This window comes from Protopterus annectens, chromosome 4.part1 (assembly GCF_019279795.1).
Source record: "Protopterus annectens isolate FY-2018-M chromosome 4.part1, PAN1.0, whole genome shotgun sequence".
NCBI lineage: Eukaryota > Metazoa > Chordata > Ceratodontiformes > Protopteridae > Protopterus > Protopterus annectens.
Window position 1 is genome coordinate 528553938 of NC_056734.1, and position 18921 is coordinate 528572858.

Consider the following 18921-nt stretch of genomic DNA (forward strand, 5'->3'; position numbering starts at 1 on the left):
GGCATGAAAGCACTAACCTTTTATTAAAGTTTTTCTATCTGAAGCTGTGGTGGTCCTGGATTGCTGTTTTTGTCATTGTATGCTGTTTGCCTTGCTGGGATCTTTGCTGCCTTGGTATCGTTTTATATTGTACATATCACCAATACACTCAAGTCTCTCAACAGGTAATGTTATGACTCTGTCATGGTCCATGTTGGAGTGAATGACTTCAGACGTACTTCCCTGGACTATATGAAGAGAGACATGATCGAGCTCACTGAGTATGTGTCCCAGCCAGGTATGTCCCTAGCCTTAAGCATCATTCTACCGTCACCCAGAATGATGCTTCAATATAAACAGAAAATGATTGACTTTAACAACTGACTTAGTTTCTGGTGTCATTCAAAAGGGATCCAGTACCTGACAGCCTGGGATGACATGATTGACAAGCCACGATGCTTTGTCAGAGATGGCCTGCATCTGCCTTACTTGGGCTTCAGGCTCCTGGCAAAAGCTCTTGCCTCCCCCATAGTGCCCTTTTTTAGGCAATGCCATGAGGTCAAAACTATCAACATGAAAATTTCATCAAAACGTAAATTAAATGTCATACTGCTAAATGCTAGTAGTCTAAACATGAAACTGCACTCATTGTAAGCATTCTTAACCCTGGAAGAAGCTGACATTTGTGCAGTCACAGAAACCTGGTTTAAACCTGCGGAAAGCACCCCAGCCATGCCAGGTTACTCATCCTATCATTCATTCAGATCCCAAACTGTGGGCAGCAAAACAAAAAGAGGTGGAGTTGCAATATATATAAAAGACATACACACCTCTAGGCTGTTCAGACAGTATGATGCATAGGAAATACTCCAGGTGCAGTTAATTGACAAGACCTCTATTCAAATTATAACTAACTACAGGCGTCCAACTCTGACTGAAGATACCCACTCCACCTACTTGGACCTCTTCAAATCTATCAAGATTCAACCCTTTACCCTGATACTGGGTGACTTTAACTATCAAACCATAGATTGGAAGAAATACTCATGCCAAAACACAAATACCCAGAGGTTCCTTGATTTTATCAATGCAAATGCCTTGGACCAGTTGGTTAACATTCTCACAATAGATGAAAATATCTTGGACATGGTATTAACCAACATGAGTAGACACTGCCAGCACCCCTACAGTGTCATCATCCCTGGCAAGATCCGAGCACAAAGCAGTCACTTTCAAAGTCACCAACTCCCCCCGACCCCCCCCCCCCAGCTAGGGTCAAACAAAAAACTTCTCCAAAGCTGATTACAACCTACTGAGGGAAGGTGTAAACAGCTTCATGGCCCTCTCTCCCTCCACAGAAACTGGCACATATGTCCAAACTTACACCAAAGTACTATATGACCATTTATATAGCTGCATGGAATCAGGAATACCAGACAGGATGAAATCCTCCTCCTCAAGGAAGAGTAAACCTGTCTGGTGGACATCTACAATAAATAAACTCTATAATAAAAGGAAAAAAATTGCTGTCCAGGACCAAGAAGGAGCAGGTGTCTAACTGGAAGCAATCTCTCCTTAGACTGAACAAGCAAATAAGAGCACTAGTGAAATCCTCCAAAGCAAACTTCGAGTCCAAACTGGCCACATCTACTAAAGACATTCATAAGGCTTTCTTCACACATGACCGCAATATCAAAGGAAGCACCCAGATCTACTCAGAACTGGTGGTCAGGGACACCATATACACAAACCCTATAGACATAGCCAACCTGCTGGCAGGCAGGTTCAGTGAAAAGTTCACTCCTCTGTCCCCCCCATCAGTAAAACAGGACATCCCCAGTACCTGCCCCCCTCCCCTTAAATCTAGGGAGCAAGTCATCACTGCCCTCTTAAAACAAAAACTACAGCCTCCATGGGACCCGAAAACATCCCAGGCTGCATCCTACATGAACTCAGGCAGGAACTTGCAGCAGCATTAGGCACTCTATTCAACCAAAGCCTGAGTACCGGCTTCATCCCACCCAAGTGGAGGACAGCCATGGTCATCTCTTTGCACAAAGGTGGAGTGTCCACCGATCCAGGAAATTATAGACCCATCAGCCTAACTAGCCTGATCTGCAAGGCCACGGAGCAGATTAACATGGACCTCATTAACAAGGACATTGGCAACCTCCAGACACTTGATCTCACACAGTTTGGTTTTGTCAAGGGGAGATCATGCCTGTTAAATTTGGTTGACTTCTTTGAGACAGTCACCAAGGCCATAGATGAGGGGAAGATGGTGCACCACCTACCTTGACCTGGCCAAGGCCTTTGATACTATTCCCCATTCAGGTATAATAGATAAACTCTCTCAATTAGGCATTAATCCATATATTACCAGATGGGTAGCAAACTGGCTTACTGATAGAACCCACCTAGTCAAAATAGGGGAAGCCACCTCAACTAGTTGACCTGTAACATGCTGTGTACTCCAGGGATCGGTCTTTGGGCCTCTGCTGTTTGGTATATATGTCTCAGAGGTGCAGGCCAAATCTAGTGAGCTATGGCTGCCCAAGTTTGCAGATGACTGCAAGCTGGGTGCTGTCATCAATTCCTCTAGTGATGTGGACATCCTTCAAGAGGGTGTCACCCAAACAAATGAGTGGTGCCAGAAACATGGCTTCAGACTGAAAGCCAAAAAATGCATCATCATCCCTTTTGGGGAGAATGACATCTCCAAAAATTATCACATTGATAATAAGGCACTAAGCACACAATCAGTCGTGAGGGACTTTTGATCAACATATTGCCTCCATTGTATGGAAAGCTTTCTATATGGCCCACCTCATTAGTAAGAATATCTCATCTAGGGACAAGGTGGTCATAACATCCCTGTATTCTTCCCTTATAAGACCAGTTATTGAATACAATGCCCCTTTCAGCATGTATCTCACAAAGCACTTGCAGCAGCTGGAGAGACCACAGAGATTTCTCACCAGGAGAATCCAGGGCCTCAAACATCTACCCTAGATATATAGGCTAAAAGCCCTGTCCCTCTACTCAGTCTCCTACAGACTCCTCAGAAGTGACCTCTGTCTGGCATACAAAGCAATCTCTGACCCTGTCCTGATGCGATTGCTGCATATCCACAAGTGAACCTCCACTTGAGTAACCCACAAGCGAGACCTCAACCTGGTCTGTGACATCACTAGGACTTGTTGACGGGACAGATTTGTGTCCCAGAGACTCCCACTTTTTGGAATAGACTCCCTCCCCACATAAAGCAGAGCACCTCAGAAAAGGTGCTTGCAAATGTGTAGACACAATGAGCCGCATGCATATTCAATTAACACTGCTACTCATCTCACTATCACTCTTAAATCATGTAGGCTTAATGTGAAGACTACACAATTGTTAATGGATCCCAGGGATAGATTAATCAAACAACCACATAGCTCATTTGCTAATACCTCATAGGTTCATAGGTTCATAGGTAGGTACTAGGCTATTGGCCCTAGGGCCTATATAAGCCTAGCCAAAAAATGTACCCTGGCTTTCGCCACCCAAGAAAATTATCTTCCTGTGCCCCTGTTGAGAAGAGCCACAGAAGTGATCCCTGGGGTGAATTTCCCATTTCCCATCCAATCATCAAGATTTTTCTAGAAGAGTGCTAATGAGGAGCTCTGTTTGACATAGATAGGTAGTCTGTTCCAGAGTATGGGAAGTCTCTGGGACAGGAATCTATCCCTCCAGCATGTTATGTTTATTGTGGTGACAAGGTTTAGGTCCCTATAGCATGTAGCTTGGATGGATTGGGATTTCTTTAAGTGGAGCATGTCCAACAGCTCTGGGTTTGACATAGCTTTGTATGTTAGGCAGAGATCGCCCCTGAGTAGGCGATATGCGATGGAGTAAAGCTGTAGTTTTTTGAGATGATCTGCGTAGGGCATCTGTTTGAGGCCAGTAATCCTCTTTGTGAGGTATTTCTGTGGTCTTTCCAGTTGTTGTAGGTGTCTTGTGAGGTACATACCAAAAGAGGCATTGTACTCTATAATGGGTCTAATGAGTGATGAGTAGAGGGGAACAATGACCTCTTTTTTTTCTGGATGAGAATCCTTTTGTGATGAGATGAGCCATGTAGAAGGATTTCCTGACCACTGTGGTGATGTGATTATCAAAGGAGAGACTACTGTCCACCTGTGTCCCAAGATCTCTTATCACATTTTCAGCATTAAGTAGACTACCAGCTATGTGGTAGTTCATGGGTATAGAGTTTTTAACAAAGGGGATGACAATACACTTTTTGGCATTGAGCTTCAGGCCATGGCTTTGACACCAGGTATCTGTCTCAGTGAGGCCCTTTTGTAGTTTGTCCACATCGTTAGGAGTTTCAATTATGGCTCCTAGTTTGCAGTCATCTGCAAACTTTGTTAGCCAAAGACCTTCTGTGTTAGCCTGCACTTCAGAGAAATAGATACCAAACAGGCGAGGACCCAGGACTGAAACCTGTGGTACTCCACTTGTCATTGGTCTGCTGTCGGATTTGGAATCCGCTACTTTCACAGTGTGGGTTCTGTCCGTGAGCCAGTTGGCAACCCATCTTGTGACATAGGGATTTATACCTAGTTTATTGAACTTATCTATAATTCCAGAGTGGGGGATGGTGTCGAAAGCCTTGGCGAGATCTAGATAAGCTGTGTGAACCATTTTACCCTCATCTATGGCTTTGTTGACTGCTTCAAAGAAGTCAATCAGGTTTAGGAGACATGATCTGCCTTTTACAAATCCAAACTGGGTAGGGTCCAGAGTTAGGAGATTACCAATTTCTTTGTTTATGAGTTCCATGATGATACATTCCATGGCCTTGCAAACCAGGCTCGTCAGGCTAATGGCGCGGTAGTTCCCAGGGTCCGTCGTGCCTCCACCTCTGTGGAGTGGGATAACCATTGCGGTGCGCCATTCAGTGGGTACAAAGCCTGAGGTTAGGCTATGATTGAACATGGTACTTAGGTAGGGTGCCAGTTCATTCTGTAGTTCATGTAGAACGCAGCCTGGGATATTGTCAGGTCCTATGGATGCTGTATTCTTGGCTTTGGAGAGTGTGTTTTTTACCTGTGCAGCCTTGATTATAGGAACTTTGCATTCTTCTGGTATAGAGATGGGCCCTCTAGGGGGTGAGAGGGGGGTAAAGTTAGCACTGAACCTATCTGCTAGGATGTTGGCAATATCAGTTGGTTCTGTATATTTAGCGCCATTGTACTGTAACTCAGAACAGATCTGAGTGTTCCCATTGAGATTCTTGACATAGCTATAGAATGCTTTGTGGTTGTCTTTAGAGTCAGTGGCAATTTTGTTTTCGTAACTAGCTTTGGAGGATTTTATGAGGGATCCCAGCTTCTTACTGAGGTTGACCAGGGAGTTCCTCCTGTCATGAGATTTTACTCTTTTTTGCAACAGTTTTTTTCTTCTGTTGTAGAGTTTGTTTATGGCAGAGGACCACCAGATTGGCTTCCTATTTTTGGAGGATAACATCTTGGTTCTATTAGGGATAACATGATCCATGCACTCGTGTAAGTGCTTATAAAGTGCATTTGTGTAGGATTCAGCAGTCATACCTCTATTGTCCATCTGCATGGGTGTCGTGAAGTTTGCCACTTCTGTCTTAAGAAGTGTCAAGTTGGCTTTGGAGAAGTTTTTTACGATGGTTTCCCTAATTGGGGGTGGGGATGGGATGTGGGTGTCTAGGCTGATTAGCTTGTGGTCAGATATGACCAACAAGGAATTGACCTCTGGTGTGGAACACCGGTTTCCCATGTTGGTAATGACCAAGTCTAGGATATTACTGCCCCTGGTGGGGGTGTGAATAAGTTGATCCAAGGCATTGGAATTCTAGAAAACGTTGAGCAAAATAGTTGGTACATGTATTGGGACTCTCTAGACAACTAGGACTGAGTAAACCCAATTACACTACATAAAAGTCTGGTCTAGATGGTGGTACTTCACATATTTTAAAAATAATAAAATAATAATTACAAAATGACAATCACCTGGTTTGCCAATATAATCAATATAGCCATAGTCTCCAGATGGGTTTACTATCATTTTGTTGAAAGACAGACTATTTTTGAGTTGTTTCATTGAATCAAATAGCTGAAAATGTGAATGTCATTTTTACCATTTGTCCAATATGGAAAAAATGATGTTTGACATTTGAACCAGTCCAAATTTTGCTTTAAAATCACTGTTAAAGTGAATAGTGATTTTGTAAGAACTATTCACTTCTATGCTTTCGCTTTTATGCATTCGGAAGATTGTGGTTCGCGGTTTTTACCAGTTGTCCATGTGATTACGTCATTTTGAAATCCGAGTAAGTCTCATTCAACAAAATGATAATAATTCCTCCAGATGTCATAAACAGAATTGGAAATTCAACCCAAGTCTAGTCCCCATGTTTATGATAGCCAGTGGTAGACAGTAACTATGCCCAAACTAACATACCCCCATAACCTTTAGAAACTTCCTAACTAACATTCTCCCATCCTAATAAACACCTATGATTCATAGGGACACTACTGGATTGAGTTGTGCGTTAAACCTATGAACACTTCAGCAACACACACTAACACAAATACAAACACACACACACACACACACACACACACACACACACACACACATACACACACACACACAAAAACACACACGCACACACACACACACACACACACACACACACACACACACACACACACACACACACACACATGAACATTCAATGTCATGGGTCTACTATCGTTAATGCTTCCTTTTCTGTCAAAAATTGAGTTCAGTGTATATCTGCTAGCATACAATGAGTTAAAGGTAACATATTTTGGTATTAAAATGAGCTCAGCTTGAGCTGCATCTACAACAAACTGAATCTCTTGTTACAAAACATTGATCAAAAACCAAAGTCTTTCACTGTTTGCAGCGCTTTATCTTGGTTCTTTCAAAGCCTAGTATGTCTTTTTAATGATGTTTTAAATGTCTCTAATGACACACTATGTTGGGAACTGAATCCTTAACTGGTAGTGCTTTTTTATTGCCTTAACCACTTTTCATTCCTGTGCTGTATCTTTTTTTACATTATGATTCATGCTTTTTGCTTTATGACTTTTTTTACTTACCCCATGCCTGCTCACCATCAGTCCCTTTCTAGTTATTGTCAATTCAGTCCCTAGTAACATAGTCAGGATAGAGACTTCATCCATCCATTCCTTCCTACAATGTGTTGAGGAGAGGGATGATGGTCATTGGAAAGGGGTTCATTCAGCCACTTATCATGGCAGCTGACAAGCATAAAGTTGCTTGCAGGTCTGGACTTGTATGCAAGCACACTGCCACCATTTTACAACCCTGGCTTATGCATGAGCTGCCTGATGTGCCTGAATTCATCAAGGCCGCTGTGCTGCTTACATCTCTGCAGTGACATACAGCCTGCAGTAGGTGTAAGTAAAGAAGAAGGCCTCACAGCCTCCCACTCCCAGGATGGGTGCGCCCATATCAGCTGCTGAATCCGACCCTCTCTGGCCTATTCCTCCAGTACCTAGGTTATAACTCTCAACTGTCCCTGATTTTCTCTCATATTTTTGCCCTGTTCTCCATACATTTTTTTTTTATTTTATTTCTATTAAATCTAGAGAATTACAGTCAATCAACAATGTTAGGCATTATATTTTTATACTTCTAATGTTCAGAATATACATGTTGATGCAAAACCTGTTCAGTTTAAGTGAATTAAAATAATATTTAGAAATTATCTCTGATTTTGTACTTTTGAACCCCCTCGACCGCCACCATTATTTTTGGCTTTGCCCTAATTCTTGACCAAACAAGTTGAGAACTATGTCCCAGGTTGCTAATCAGTCCCAGATCATCTGAATCATAGTCAGGGCTTAATTTAATGGAGCCAACAGGAGTTATGCTTTTTCTAAGAGTAACAACCAATAAAACTCCAAACTATGTTTGTCAAGTTTACATTTATTTTTATTTAAATTTTGTTCAGAAATGCATCATTTGTTAATGGATAGTCTGAGAGAACAGAGGCTTATTCTTACGATTGTAACAGAGCAGTCAGTAGTACAGATACCTAATATTGGTCTATCACTATGCTACATTGAGTTTTTCATTGGTTTTAGTATGGGTTTAGCACATCTGAAATCAGGGAATGAAACTACTAAGCCCTATGGGTCCTTGCAGTCATTTGGGAGGATTTCAGCTTCTGACAGAGGCCAGATAACTGAAATAGAATAGAGTCAGAGGCTAGACAGGTGATTTTTACAAAATCCTACTTCAAGAAGGAATTATGTGGGCACCTGGACCATCATGCCACAGAAGTGCACAGCCCCCACCCCTTTTTTTGCTACAGTTTATTTTGGCAGTACTGTTGATGAACCCTTTATTTCCTGAGTAGAACTGAAGGACAAGGAGCATTAGACTTGAATGTTAATTTCCTCTGAAATCATGAAAGGTCAAAACTTTAAAAATGTCACTGCTTTGACAAAGAATCTTAAGTACCATCCTACCTGGTACATATCAATAGCACTATTAAAATGGTCCACATTTCTGCAGGCTGGGAAGATCAGTACCTCATTTCCTCAAAAAAATTGCCTCCCATTGTAATTCTGAAATCTTAATTGTGAGTCCCGGAATTACAAAAAGAAAAAAATAAGGAGAACAGTGAATGTTGCTCTCTGCTGTTCTTGTGGGAAGCAAGTGCCTCTGCACCTTTCACACTTTCGATTGTTATATATGTTATCTGCAATATCACCATACCTTGAAGAAAAAGGAATACTCCAAAATGCAACAGTCTTGGAATTCGAATGCATAAAATCCATTTTTGTACATTCGGTCCCACTATTCAAGAACTCACACTTAATGAGTTTCTGAATTTAAAACCATTAACTGAGGAATCTCATATCATTGGGTTTCCAAATACCTATATTAAACCAAGGAAATGTCTACCTTAAATGCAATTAAATATTCTTATAAATATTTTCTCTGGGATTCAGAAAGGGTTTCCACAAGTGGTAAGCCACGATATGGCCACTTTTCTGCTGGCAGTAGCTCTTTCCAGGTCTATATTAGTTAATCGAAAGGGATTTTCAGCAAACACCTCCTCATTGACAATCAGTGAAAATCACTTCAGTGGTTTGTGGAATTTTCCCACGGCAATGAAGTAGTTGGCCAACTACACAACTTTGCCCTTTTACCCACTGTAGTGCAATCTCAGAGTTAGTATATATAGTCGGGGGGTGTGGGAGGTGAAGCCCCCCACTTGGGTGGGTTTGATTTAGTGAGTTGTGGATTCCATTGTGCTGTGGGCCAATTTGTTTTATTGCCCTGGGAAAATTCTTTAAATCGTGGAAGTAATTTTCGCTGATTAGGTGTCGATGAAGAGGTGTTAACTGAAAATATTGTTTGGCAAATTAATATAGACCCTTATTTCTGATTCACAGACAGCCCCATCACTGTGATTCTAAGTGGTCTATTGATTCATCATGGGGGACTTTCTCAACAACTTATCTCAATGTGAATGAGGCATTCTGGATGAGCAGAGTATGATAATGAGTCATGTGTTCTGTTCCAAAAATGCCCGTGGTTAGGGATTTAATCAGTTTGTTTATTCATAGAATTGCTGGGCTGAGTAAATTAACATGGCCAGCCACATTAACTGACACAGCCAAAAGGCTACGTTTAATGGGAGACCACATCAGAGATAAGTGTCAGAGAATTTAGCAGAGATGCAGAGTGTGTGTGGGGGGGTGGGAGGGCAGGTGTATGTTTATGTGCGTGGCAGCATGTGCATATCTGCAGAGGTATTACTGGACTCAGGTGTCTGTTTGTATGTATATATATATATATATATATATATATATATATATATATATATATGTGTGTGTATGTGTGTATGTGTGTATATATATATATATATATATATATATATATGTGAGTGTGTGTGTGTGTGTGTGTGTGTGCGTGTGCATGTGTCTATCTGTCTGACTGGTGGTCACAGTAGAGGAGTTAGGGAATTAGTAGAATAGGTGTGTGTAGAGGTATTGCCATACCTCTAAACTCCCCTACCTAAAGCTTGTCATAAAATGATAATAAACGCAAGTGAATATTAATATTAGACAACCCTGAAGTTGTATCAATACAAGATAATAAACCACATTTCTTTTTTTGGAGGGGGTGGAGTAGTCTTAACTTAAAACTTTGAAAGCTTAGCTTATGGTATTAAGGGTGTTTTTTTTTTAATAAGAAAGGTACTGTTGCGCCTGTCCATTTTTTCATGCTCAAATGACCCTGCTTGATGGCTCTACTACCAAGATCCAATCAGCCCATTTGTTCCATGTTACAAGACATGCATGTCCTCCAAACTGTACATCACACATAGCCTGTCACATTCAGCAAGCATATGGGAATAAGTGTGCACCACAGGGGTGGCATTGTGGGAATTCCATGGATATCAGGTTGTCAGACAGAATAACTTGTAGGGGACAAAATAACCCCTTAATTAATGAGCTTTAACCCCTTATATACCAAAATGATATGCAGAAATAAACAAACTGTATTTATTGCTTGCCTAATAATGTTTTTGAATGTCTTGCTAATATTGATATTATGTTGGTTTCACCTCCTGCTAGGTGATTTAACACATATTTTGTGATGCAACACACTTTCAGTGGACACCTGTGATAATTCCACAAATGCCTTTGAAATTTGTTCTGATGTGAAACTTGATGCACACACATTGAATGAAAATAAGCTTTGCAGTTACCTCATTTTACAAAATATTGTAAAGCAGGTTCAAAGCTAGAAGAAGACAATACAGTATATTCAATTAAATAATAATAATATGTAACTCTATGTATGTACGTATATAAGACTGCTGTAGCTCCACAGCCATTTAAAGTAAACTTCACTCAACACTATCTCTCTCTATCTCCATGTCTTAAATCAAGGACAGTGGTTTTTGCCATTCTATCGATGGCCAGCTCTTGAGAATTTGATTTCAGATCTGAAGCAGCACCTTTAACAACTATGTTTCCATCATTCACACTTTTCGGCCTTTTTTACAGATTCGGACTTGGTGCTGGCAGATTCTGGCATAGTGGAATTATTCTTTCCTGATACATTTTGCTGTGTCTTGGACTTGCTGTCTGCAGATCCCTGTACTGATTTCCCTTTTGGAATTTTGTATTTTGCCTTCTCTGAATATAACATGTTCTTCTGAAATAGCCTGGGAATTTTCCCATTGTATAAGAAAAGGGCGACCAGCATTCCTTAAATGGAAAAAAAATGAAACTGCATTAAAGCACAACTAAATTTTAACTAATGCTCTATACATCTAAAAGTTGTAAACAGTACATAATTCTCACACAGAGTACTAGAGTTTTGGTACTTGAACATAATTCAAGTTTTGTTTTGCCTCACCTTTAAGAAAATATTCATATTCTATAGATTCAATTCCAGCACAACTGAGAGTCCATTTATTTAATTCTTAATGCTGCACATTAAATGGGTAATCCAATGAGAGGCTGTTTTTTTTCATGAAAGGCAGAGAGTAAGACATCACCAGGCTTCCCAAATAACATATCTGTCATTATACATATAGTTAGAGATGTGTTTAGTAGGCATCATTCACCGTTTGTCATAAGAAACAATGACACTCAATATACAGTACATACAGAGCAGTACGTGGTGTATTTATAAAATGCTGTGCATAATGTATAAGTAAAAAAAAGATATATATATATATATATATATATATATATATATATATATATATATATATATATATATATAAACCTGGATGGCCTCCACCTCTTTACAAGGAAAGCACTGAGGAAGCTGAATTTGCTATCTTTAAGGAGCTGAACTGAGAATTAGTTGGAAAAATTATCGGTCCATCGGTTCCTCTAGGACTGAGGAAAAGTTGGATCATCTTATAAGATGACTGGTTTCACTTATTCAAAGTTCCGATTTTGTTGTTTCACTATTAATGTCGCAATGTGAAAATGCTGTATGTAAGACAATCTTCCACAATAGTGCATTTACAGCTTGTAAGAAAAGCTCTATTAAGGGAAAAGGTCAAAGAAATGGGAAATGATTTTTCATAGGTTCATAGGTAGGTACTAGGCTATTGGCCCTAGGGCCTATATAAGCCTAGCCAAAGGTACCCTGGCTTTTGCCACCCAAGAAAATTATTTTCCTGTGCCACTATCGAGCAGAGCCACAGAAGTGATCCCCGGGGTGAATTTCCTATCTCCCATCCAATCATCAAGATTTTTCTTGAACAGTGCTAATGAGGAGCTTTGTTTGATATAGATAGGTAGTTTGTTCCAGAGTATGGGAAATCTCTGGGACAGGAATCTATCCCTCCAGCATGTTCTGTTTATTGTGGTGACAAGGTTTAGGTCCCTAGAGCGTGTAGCTCGTAGGGATTGGGATTTCTTTAAGTGGAGCATGTCTAAAAGCTCTGGGTTTGATATAGCTTTGTGTGTTAGGCAGAGATCGCCTCTGAGTAGGCGATATGCAACGGAGTAAAGCTGCAGTTTTTTGAGACGGTCTGCATAGGGCATCTCTTTGAGGCTGGTAATCCTCTTTGTGAGGTATTTCTGTGGCCTTTCCAGTTGTTGTAGATGTCTTGTGAGGTACATACCAAAAGGGGCATTGTACTCTATAATGAGTCTAATGAGTTACGAGTAGAGGGGAACAATGACCTCTTTTTTCCTGGATGAGAAACCTTTTGTGATGAGGTGTGCCACACAGAAGGATTTCCTGACTACTGTGGCGATGTGATTATCAAAGGAGAGACTACTGTCCACCTGTGTCCCAAGGTCTCTTATCACACTTTCGGTGTTAAGTAGACTACCACCTATGTGGTAGTTCATGGGTACTGAGTTTTTACCAAAAGGAATGACAATGCACTTTTTGGCATTGAGCTTGAGGCCATGGCTTTGACACCAGGCATCTGTCTCAGCAAGGCCCTTTTGTAGGATGTCCACATCTTTTGGAGTTTTGATTATGGCTCCTAGTTTGCAGTCATCTGCAAACTTCATTAGCCAAAGACCTTCTGTGTTGGCCTGTACTTCAGAGAAGTAGATACCAAACAGGAGAGGACCCAGGACGGAACCCTGTGGTACTCCACTTGTCACTGGTCTGAAGCTGGATTTGGAGTCTGCTACTTTCACAGTGTGGGTTCTGTCAGTGAGCCAGTTGGCAACCCATCTTGTGACATAGGGATTTATACCTAGTTTAGTGAGTTTATTTATAATTCCAGAGTGGGGGATGGTGTCAAAAGCCTTGGCGAGATCTAGATAGGCTGTGTGAACCACCTTACCCTCATCTACGGCTTTGGTGACTGCTTCAAAGAAGTCTATCAGGTTTAGGAGACATGATCTGCCTTTTACAAACCTGAACTGGATGGGGTCCTGAGTTTGGAGATTACCATTGTCATTGTTTATAAGTTCCATGATGATATGCTCCATAACCTTGCAGACTAGGCTCGTTAGGCTAATGGGGCAGTAGTTTCCGGGGTCTGTGGTGGCTCCCCCTTTGTGGAGTGGGATAACTGTCATGGTTCGCCATTCAGTGGGCACATAGCCTGAGGTGAGGCTATAATTGAACATGGTACTTAGGTGGGGTGCCAGTTCATTCTGTAGTTCATGTAGAACACAGCCTAGGATGTCGTCAGGTCCCATGGATGCTGTGTTCTTGGCTTTGGATAGTGTGTTTTCTACCTGTGCAGCCATGATTACAGGAACTTTGCATTCTTCTGGTATAGAGATAGGCCCTTTAGGGGATGACAGAGGGGTAAAGTTAGCACTGAACTTATCTGCCAGGATGTTGGCAATATCCATTGGTTCTGTATATGTAGTGCCATTGTGCTGTAACTGAGAGCAGATCTGAGTGTTGCCATTGAGATTCTTGACACAGCTATAGAATGCTTTGTGGTTATCTTTAGAGTCAGTGGCAATTTTGTTTTCATAACTAGCTTTGGAGGATTTTATGAAGGATCTCAGCTTCTTACTGAAGCTGTCCAGGGAGTTTCTCCAATCATGGGATTTTACTCTTTTTTGCAACAGTTTCTCTCTTCTGTTGTAGAGTTTGTTTATGGCAGGGGACCACCAGATTGTGCTGTAACTGAGAGCAGATCTGAGTGTTGCCATTGAGATTCTTGACATAGCTATAGAATGCTTTGTGGTTGTCTTTAGAGTCAGTGGCGATTTTGTTTTCATAACTAGCTTTGGAGTATTTTATGAAGGATCTCAGCTTCTTACTGAAGCTGTCCAGGGAGTTTCTCCAATCATGGGATTTTACTCTTTTTTGCAACAGTTTCTTTCTTCTGTTGTAGAGTTTGTTTATGGCAGGGGACCGCCAGATTGGCTTCCTTTTTTTGGAGGATAGCATTTTGGTTCTGTTAGGGATTGCACGATCCATGCACTCATGTAAGTGCTTATAAAGTGCATTTGTGTAGGATTCAGCAGTCATACCTCTATTGTCCGTCAGCATGGGTGTCGTGAAGTTTGCCACTTCTGTCTTAAGAAGCGTGAAGTTGGCTTTGGAGAAATTTTTTACTGTGATTTCCCTAATGGGGGGTGGGGGAGGGATGTGGATGTCTAGGGTGATTAGCTTATGGTCGGATCTGACCAACGAGGAATTGACCTCTGGTGTGGAGCACCGGTTGCCCATATTGGTAATAACCAGGTCTAGGATATTGCTGCCCCTGGTGGGGGTATGGATAAGTTGATCCATGGCATTGGAATTTATGAATTCCAGAAAACGTTGAGCACAAGAGTTGGTACATGAGTAGTTTTCCCAGTTAATGGTAGAGTAGTTGAAATCACCCATTATTAGGGTGTTAGGTTGTACCCTAATATTTTCCAGTGTATTAAGAAATGAGGAGTGGGAATCCTGGGGCATGGTGGGGATCTGTAGCGAGCTACAATTTGGATTGCGGTCTTCCCCAAAGTTAGTTGCACTTGGATAATCTCAGATGCATTATGCTGAGCAACTAGCCTAGATGTGTGGATATCCTTAATGAATATGGACACGCCTCCGCCTTTAGTGTTTCGGTCCAGGTTAGGTGGCCAAAAGGTGTTTTATGAATTATAGCCTGGTAATGCAGGGGTACTCTCTGGAGCCTTGAACCAGGTCTCTGTCACTGCACAGATGTCAATGTTCTCTATTTTAAGGAGTGCCTCGAGAGAGTGCATTTTGAAGTTTAGACTTCTAGCATTGAGTAGCAATACCCTCAGATTCTTCTTGCCTGTACCTGTTAGGGTGGTGAATTTGTCATTTGAACCTTGCCTAAAAAAGGCACTATAGGGGTGGCTAGAGCCTTAGCCAGTATCCGGAATCCCAGGGGTGACAAGTGCAGGCCATCTCTGGCAAAGCATCGTGGTCTGTCGATCATGTCATCCCAGGCAGACAGATACTGGATCCCCTTAGAATGACACCAGAAGCTTAGCCAATTGTTGAAGTCAATCATTTTGTCCTTGTACTGTGGTATCATTCTGGGTGATGGCAGGATGCTACTCAGGGCTAGGGTCATACCTGCCTGGGCTACAAGATCGGACAACTCCTCAATGCAGCTTTTGTAGTTTTTAGGAAGAAGGATCACACAGTGCACCTCTTGGCTGCTGTGTGCAAAGAGTACTGATTATAGTTATTCATCCATGTAAGACAAGCAGGAAAGAAAACATCAGTATTCAGGTAGGATGATACATTACCTCAGTCAACCTCAATATGCAGGAAATTATAGCACTAACTCTTGTCTACAATAGCTGAAAATAATAAGAAAGATGTAAAGTAATTATACTCAGTGTATTGGTACAGAGGTAAAGTCAGCACTGGTATGATTAAACACAATAAACTCTGCTAGTTATAGTACACATTGTGGCTCCATTAATGGTGGAACAGTTACAGCTAATGGAAGAAATCCATTAAAAATTATAACAGTAAAACATGGTGAGAAGGGATCATGGATTGTTGTGTAAAGCAAATGAAGGGGAGCACATCTAGACCCATGCTCTTTTACTGACTTCTGATGACATGCTGAATGCTTTAAACTTGCAAGTCTATTTTGGAAAGGAGGCTGTGATTTGAGCATAAACAACTAAATGAAAAAAATAAAACAGATGCCAAAACAAGTGTGTTTCTTGATTACAGACACAGAGCTGGCAATAGCCATTGTATCTGTGAAAGAAAATCAAGAAATATGTCTTTTACATTCCTCCAAACTACAGTTTGAAGACAAGGATAGGCTGCGGTCATTGCTGAATAAACCAAAGGAACCTTCAGTGCTACCTCACTCATTTACTGTTGAGATATTAAACTCAGTTGATGAATTAAGACTAGCAAGATTATTTTGGACTACCAAAAAGTACAGATTAAAAATGATCAAATCTCTGTAGGCCAGAATTGCTCTGATGATGAAGATTAAATAAGAGATTAAACAAGTAAGGAATAAAGAGATAAAATGTTACCGGTATTTCCAGTTAGAGTTAAATAATCACAAAAGATGGACCCAAATACTTTGATTCATTAAATGATACAGTTTAATACTTATGGGTGTGAGCTTAAATGTAACATAAATCTACGGGGTAAAATAATGACTGATTTGAAGACATCACTTTAGAGAAGTGATGTCAACTAATAAAGTTGATGAAGCCCAAAAAAAGGTGCATTCACACACATTTAGAATCATGTGCAGGTACATTATCCAGGATGAAGCAGTAACAAACCAACAATTAATAGCAGATGGAGAGAAACAGACAAAGTCCATGTTATCTGTTGTGCTGTTTCTCCTGCAACACTTTCCTGTTAGAAGACTGAGCCAAGGATTACTCAATATGGTCATAGGTTCATAGTTACTTTCAAGGCTATTGATTTGTGAGGATCGTAAGAAGCCTCACCTTAGATTCCCATGGTCATTTTTAACATTTATATTTTGTGTATGAATAACCCCAAGGTGGACGGTATTTGGGATATATAGTGTTAAAGAATTTTTTTTTCAAAATTGGTATCCTTTTCTGCACAGCTATTTTTCACTTTTTTACTTTCACTATATACCAGCTCTGTGATGCTCTAAATTCTGTTTAAAGAACTGAATTTCCTGTCATCTGCTTTTACTTTTTTCATCTTAAAGTAGCTATTTATCAGAAAACTAAAATTCAGGTATTTCAGTGGTTAGGACTGGGAGCATGCCAACATTTTTTCCATTTGTTTTCCAAGATTTTTTTAAATCAAAGAATTGACATTAACTAGGTCAGTCATCTATGAAACTTTAAACCCCAAATTAACTGCAGAGCTTTAAGGATATTTCTTGATATATCTTATTTGTAGGTAACCTAAGTGTCAAAGTGATTATGGATGCACTGATAAATTTATCTACAATACCTGTGCATGTTTTAGTTTTTATAATCACAGTGTGCTAGTCATGTAAGTTACAGACATCAGCAGATCCTGTTAAAGGAAACTCTGCCTTATAACTAAAACAATCTATTTTTTCATTCTATATTTGTTTTCTGAGTTATTTGAACATCTCAAAATCACTCTGGCTTCTTCTTACAGAATTTAAATATGTTTTCTGCAAAATGGCAGTCAATGAGGCTTGACATATTAGTGTGATCTTATTTTTCTTCAAGTCTTTCTCTTTCCCATAATTCATTCAAGTCTGCTTTATATGAGCCATACTAGACATAAGAAAGTAGTGGTGTATTCCCATTCCATTAACATACAATGTGACTAGTATCAGTCAATGTCATCTTATGTACTATCTGTAACAGGGCTGCTTCTTTTATTTCTTGAATGACCCTCGTTTGTGTGTGTGTCTTAGGGTTTGTTTTATAGTATACTAAGAATTATACAGCTGCAACCAAAACAGTTGTTAATTTGCAGACCTTTGTTCACAGTATCTTTTTGTAGTCCAAGATGAATTGACAACCCCTCCCCCCTACACTTTGGTAAATGTGCTGATACTTTACAAGAATTACAAGAAAAAATATTTGCTGACTTTTCTGTAAAAGTCACATATATCTGACACTATATTCAAGTCATCTTAAAATGCAAAGTAGTATAAGCAAGCATTTAAAATTTAAAGCTTAGCATTTCAATACTGTGATGCTGCTTATGTAAATTTGTCAAAACAGGTGACAACTGCCTTTGAACCAATGACTGATCTAATTGCTCTGTTTTGCTATGAAAGCATGGTTACATTGGAAGGTGCTGTGAATCAGTGTATGTTCTCTTCCTCTGCAATAAAGACAATGGCAAACAGTTTTACACCTCTCTGTCTTGATTACAGCAGCCTGAGCTCCTGACTACACATTTATCTGTGTCTGTGGTATGTCATGTACGTGTAGACAAATTCTTCTGCAATTTATGTGAGAAATTAAGCTTAAAAATGTGGGTGGCCTTTCCCTTCCTTTGATACCAAAGTGAGGAAATCAAAAGTTTTATAAAGTACAAGCAGGCTTGAGGCACCTACACAGAAACATATTGTAGGGGGAAGTTGAGTTAAACTGTAGGAGAGGATAAAGTTTTCCTTTAACTCTGATTCTTGGATATTGTTAACTTTTATGCCGGTTAATTCAAATATATGAATTCCTTGCCACCACTGTTACTGGTCTCCTTTTTAACCCTGAGCATGGAGTTGGGAACAAAGGTAAGAGTTACATCTCCTTTCCATTAACTATGCATTCATTCACTAACTACATGGTTACCTAAGCTCACCTAAGCCACTGCTCATTGAAGTAGAGGTAGTTTACATTTGCAAAATAAACTATTTCCTGTGAAATGTAACTTCTATATTCTGTTTCAGTGTGTAAGTACTATTTCATCATTGATAAATATGATGTTTGTAATGAAAGGTAAGGTGCTTCACAAACAATAGAGTCATGCAGGTTTTTAAAC

The 18921-nt window shown here is 40.2% G+C and overlaps 1 protein-coding gene across 1 annotated transcript in view; it reads right to left on the reverse strand.

Moving 5' to 3' along the window:
* Positions 1 to 10560: 10560 nt before the first annotated feature.
* LOC122801387 (aquaporin-12-like) overlaps positions 10561 to 18921 on the reverse strand; it is a 107239-nt gene continuing 98878 nt past the window's right edge. The window contains exon 3 of the mRNA XM_044070909.1: positions 10561 to 11285. Coding sequence (XP_043926844.1) covers positions 11053 to 11285 — 233 coding nt within the window. The 3' untranslated portion in view covers positions 10561 to 11052. The remainder of the gene's footprint in view (positions 11286 to 18921) is intronic.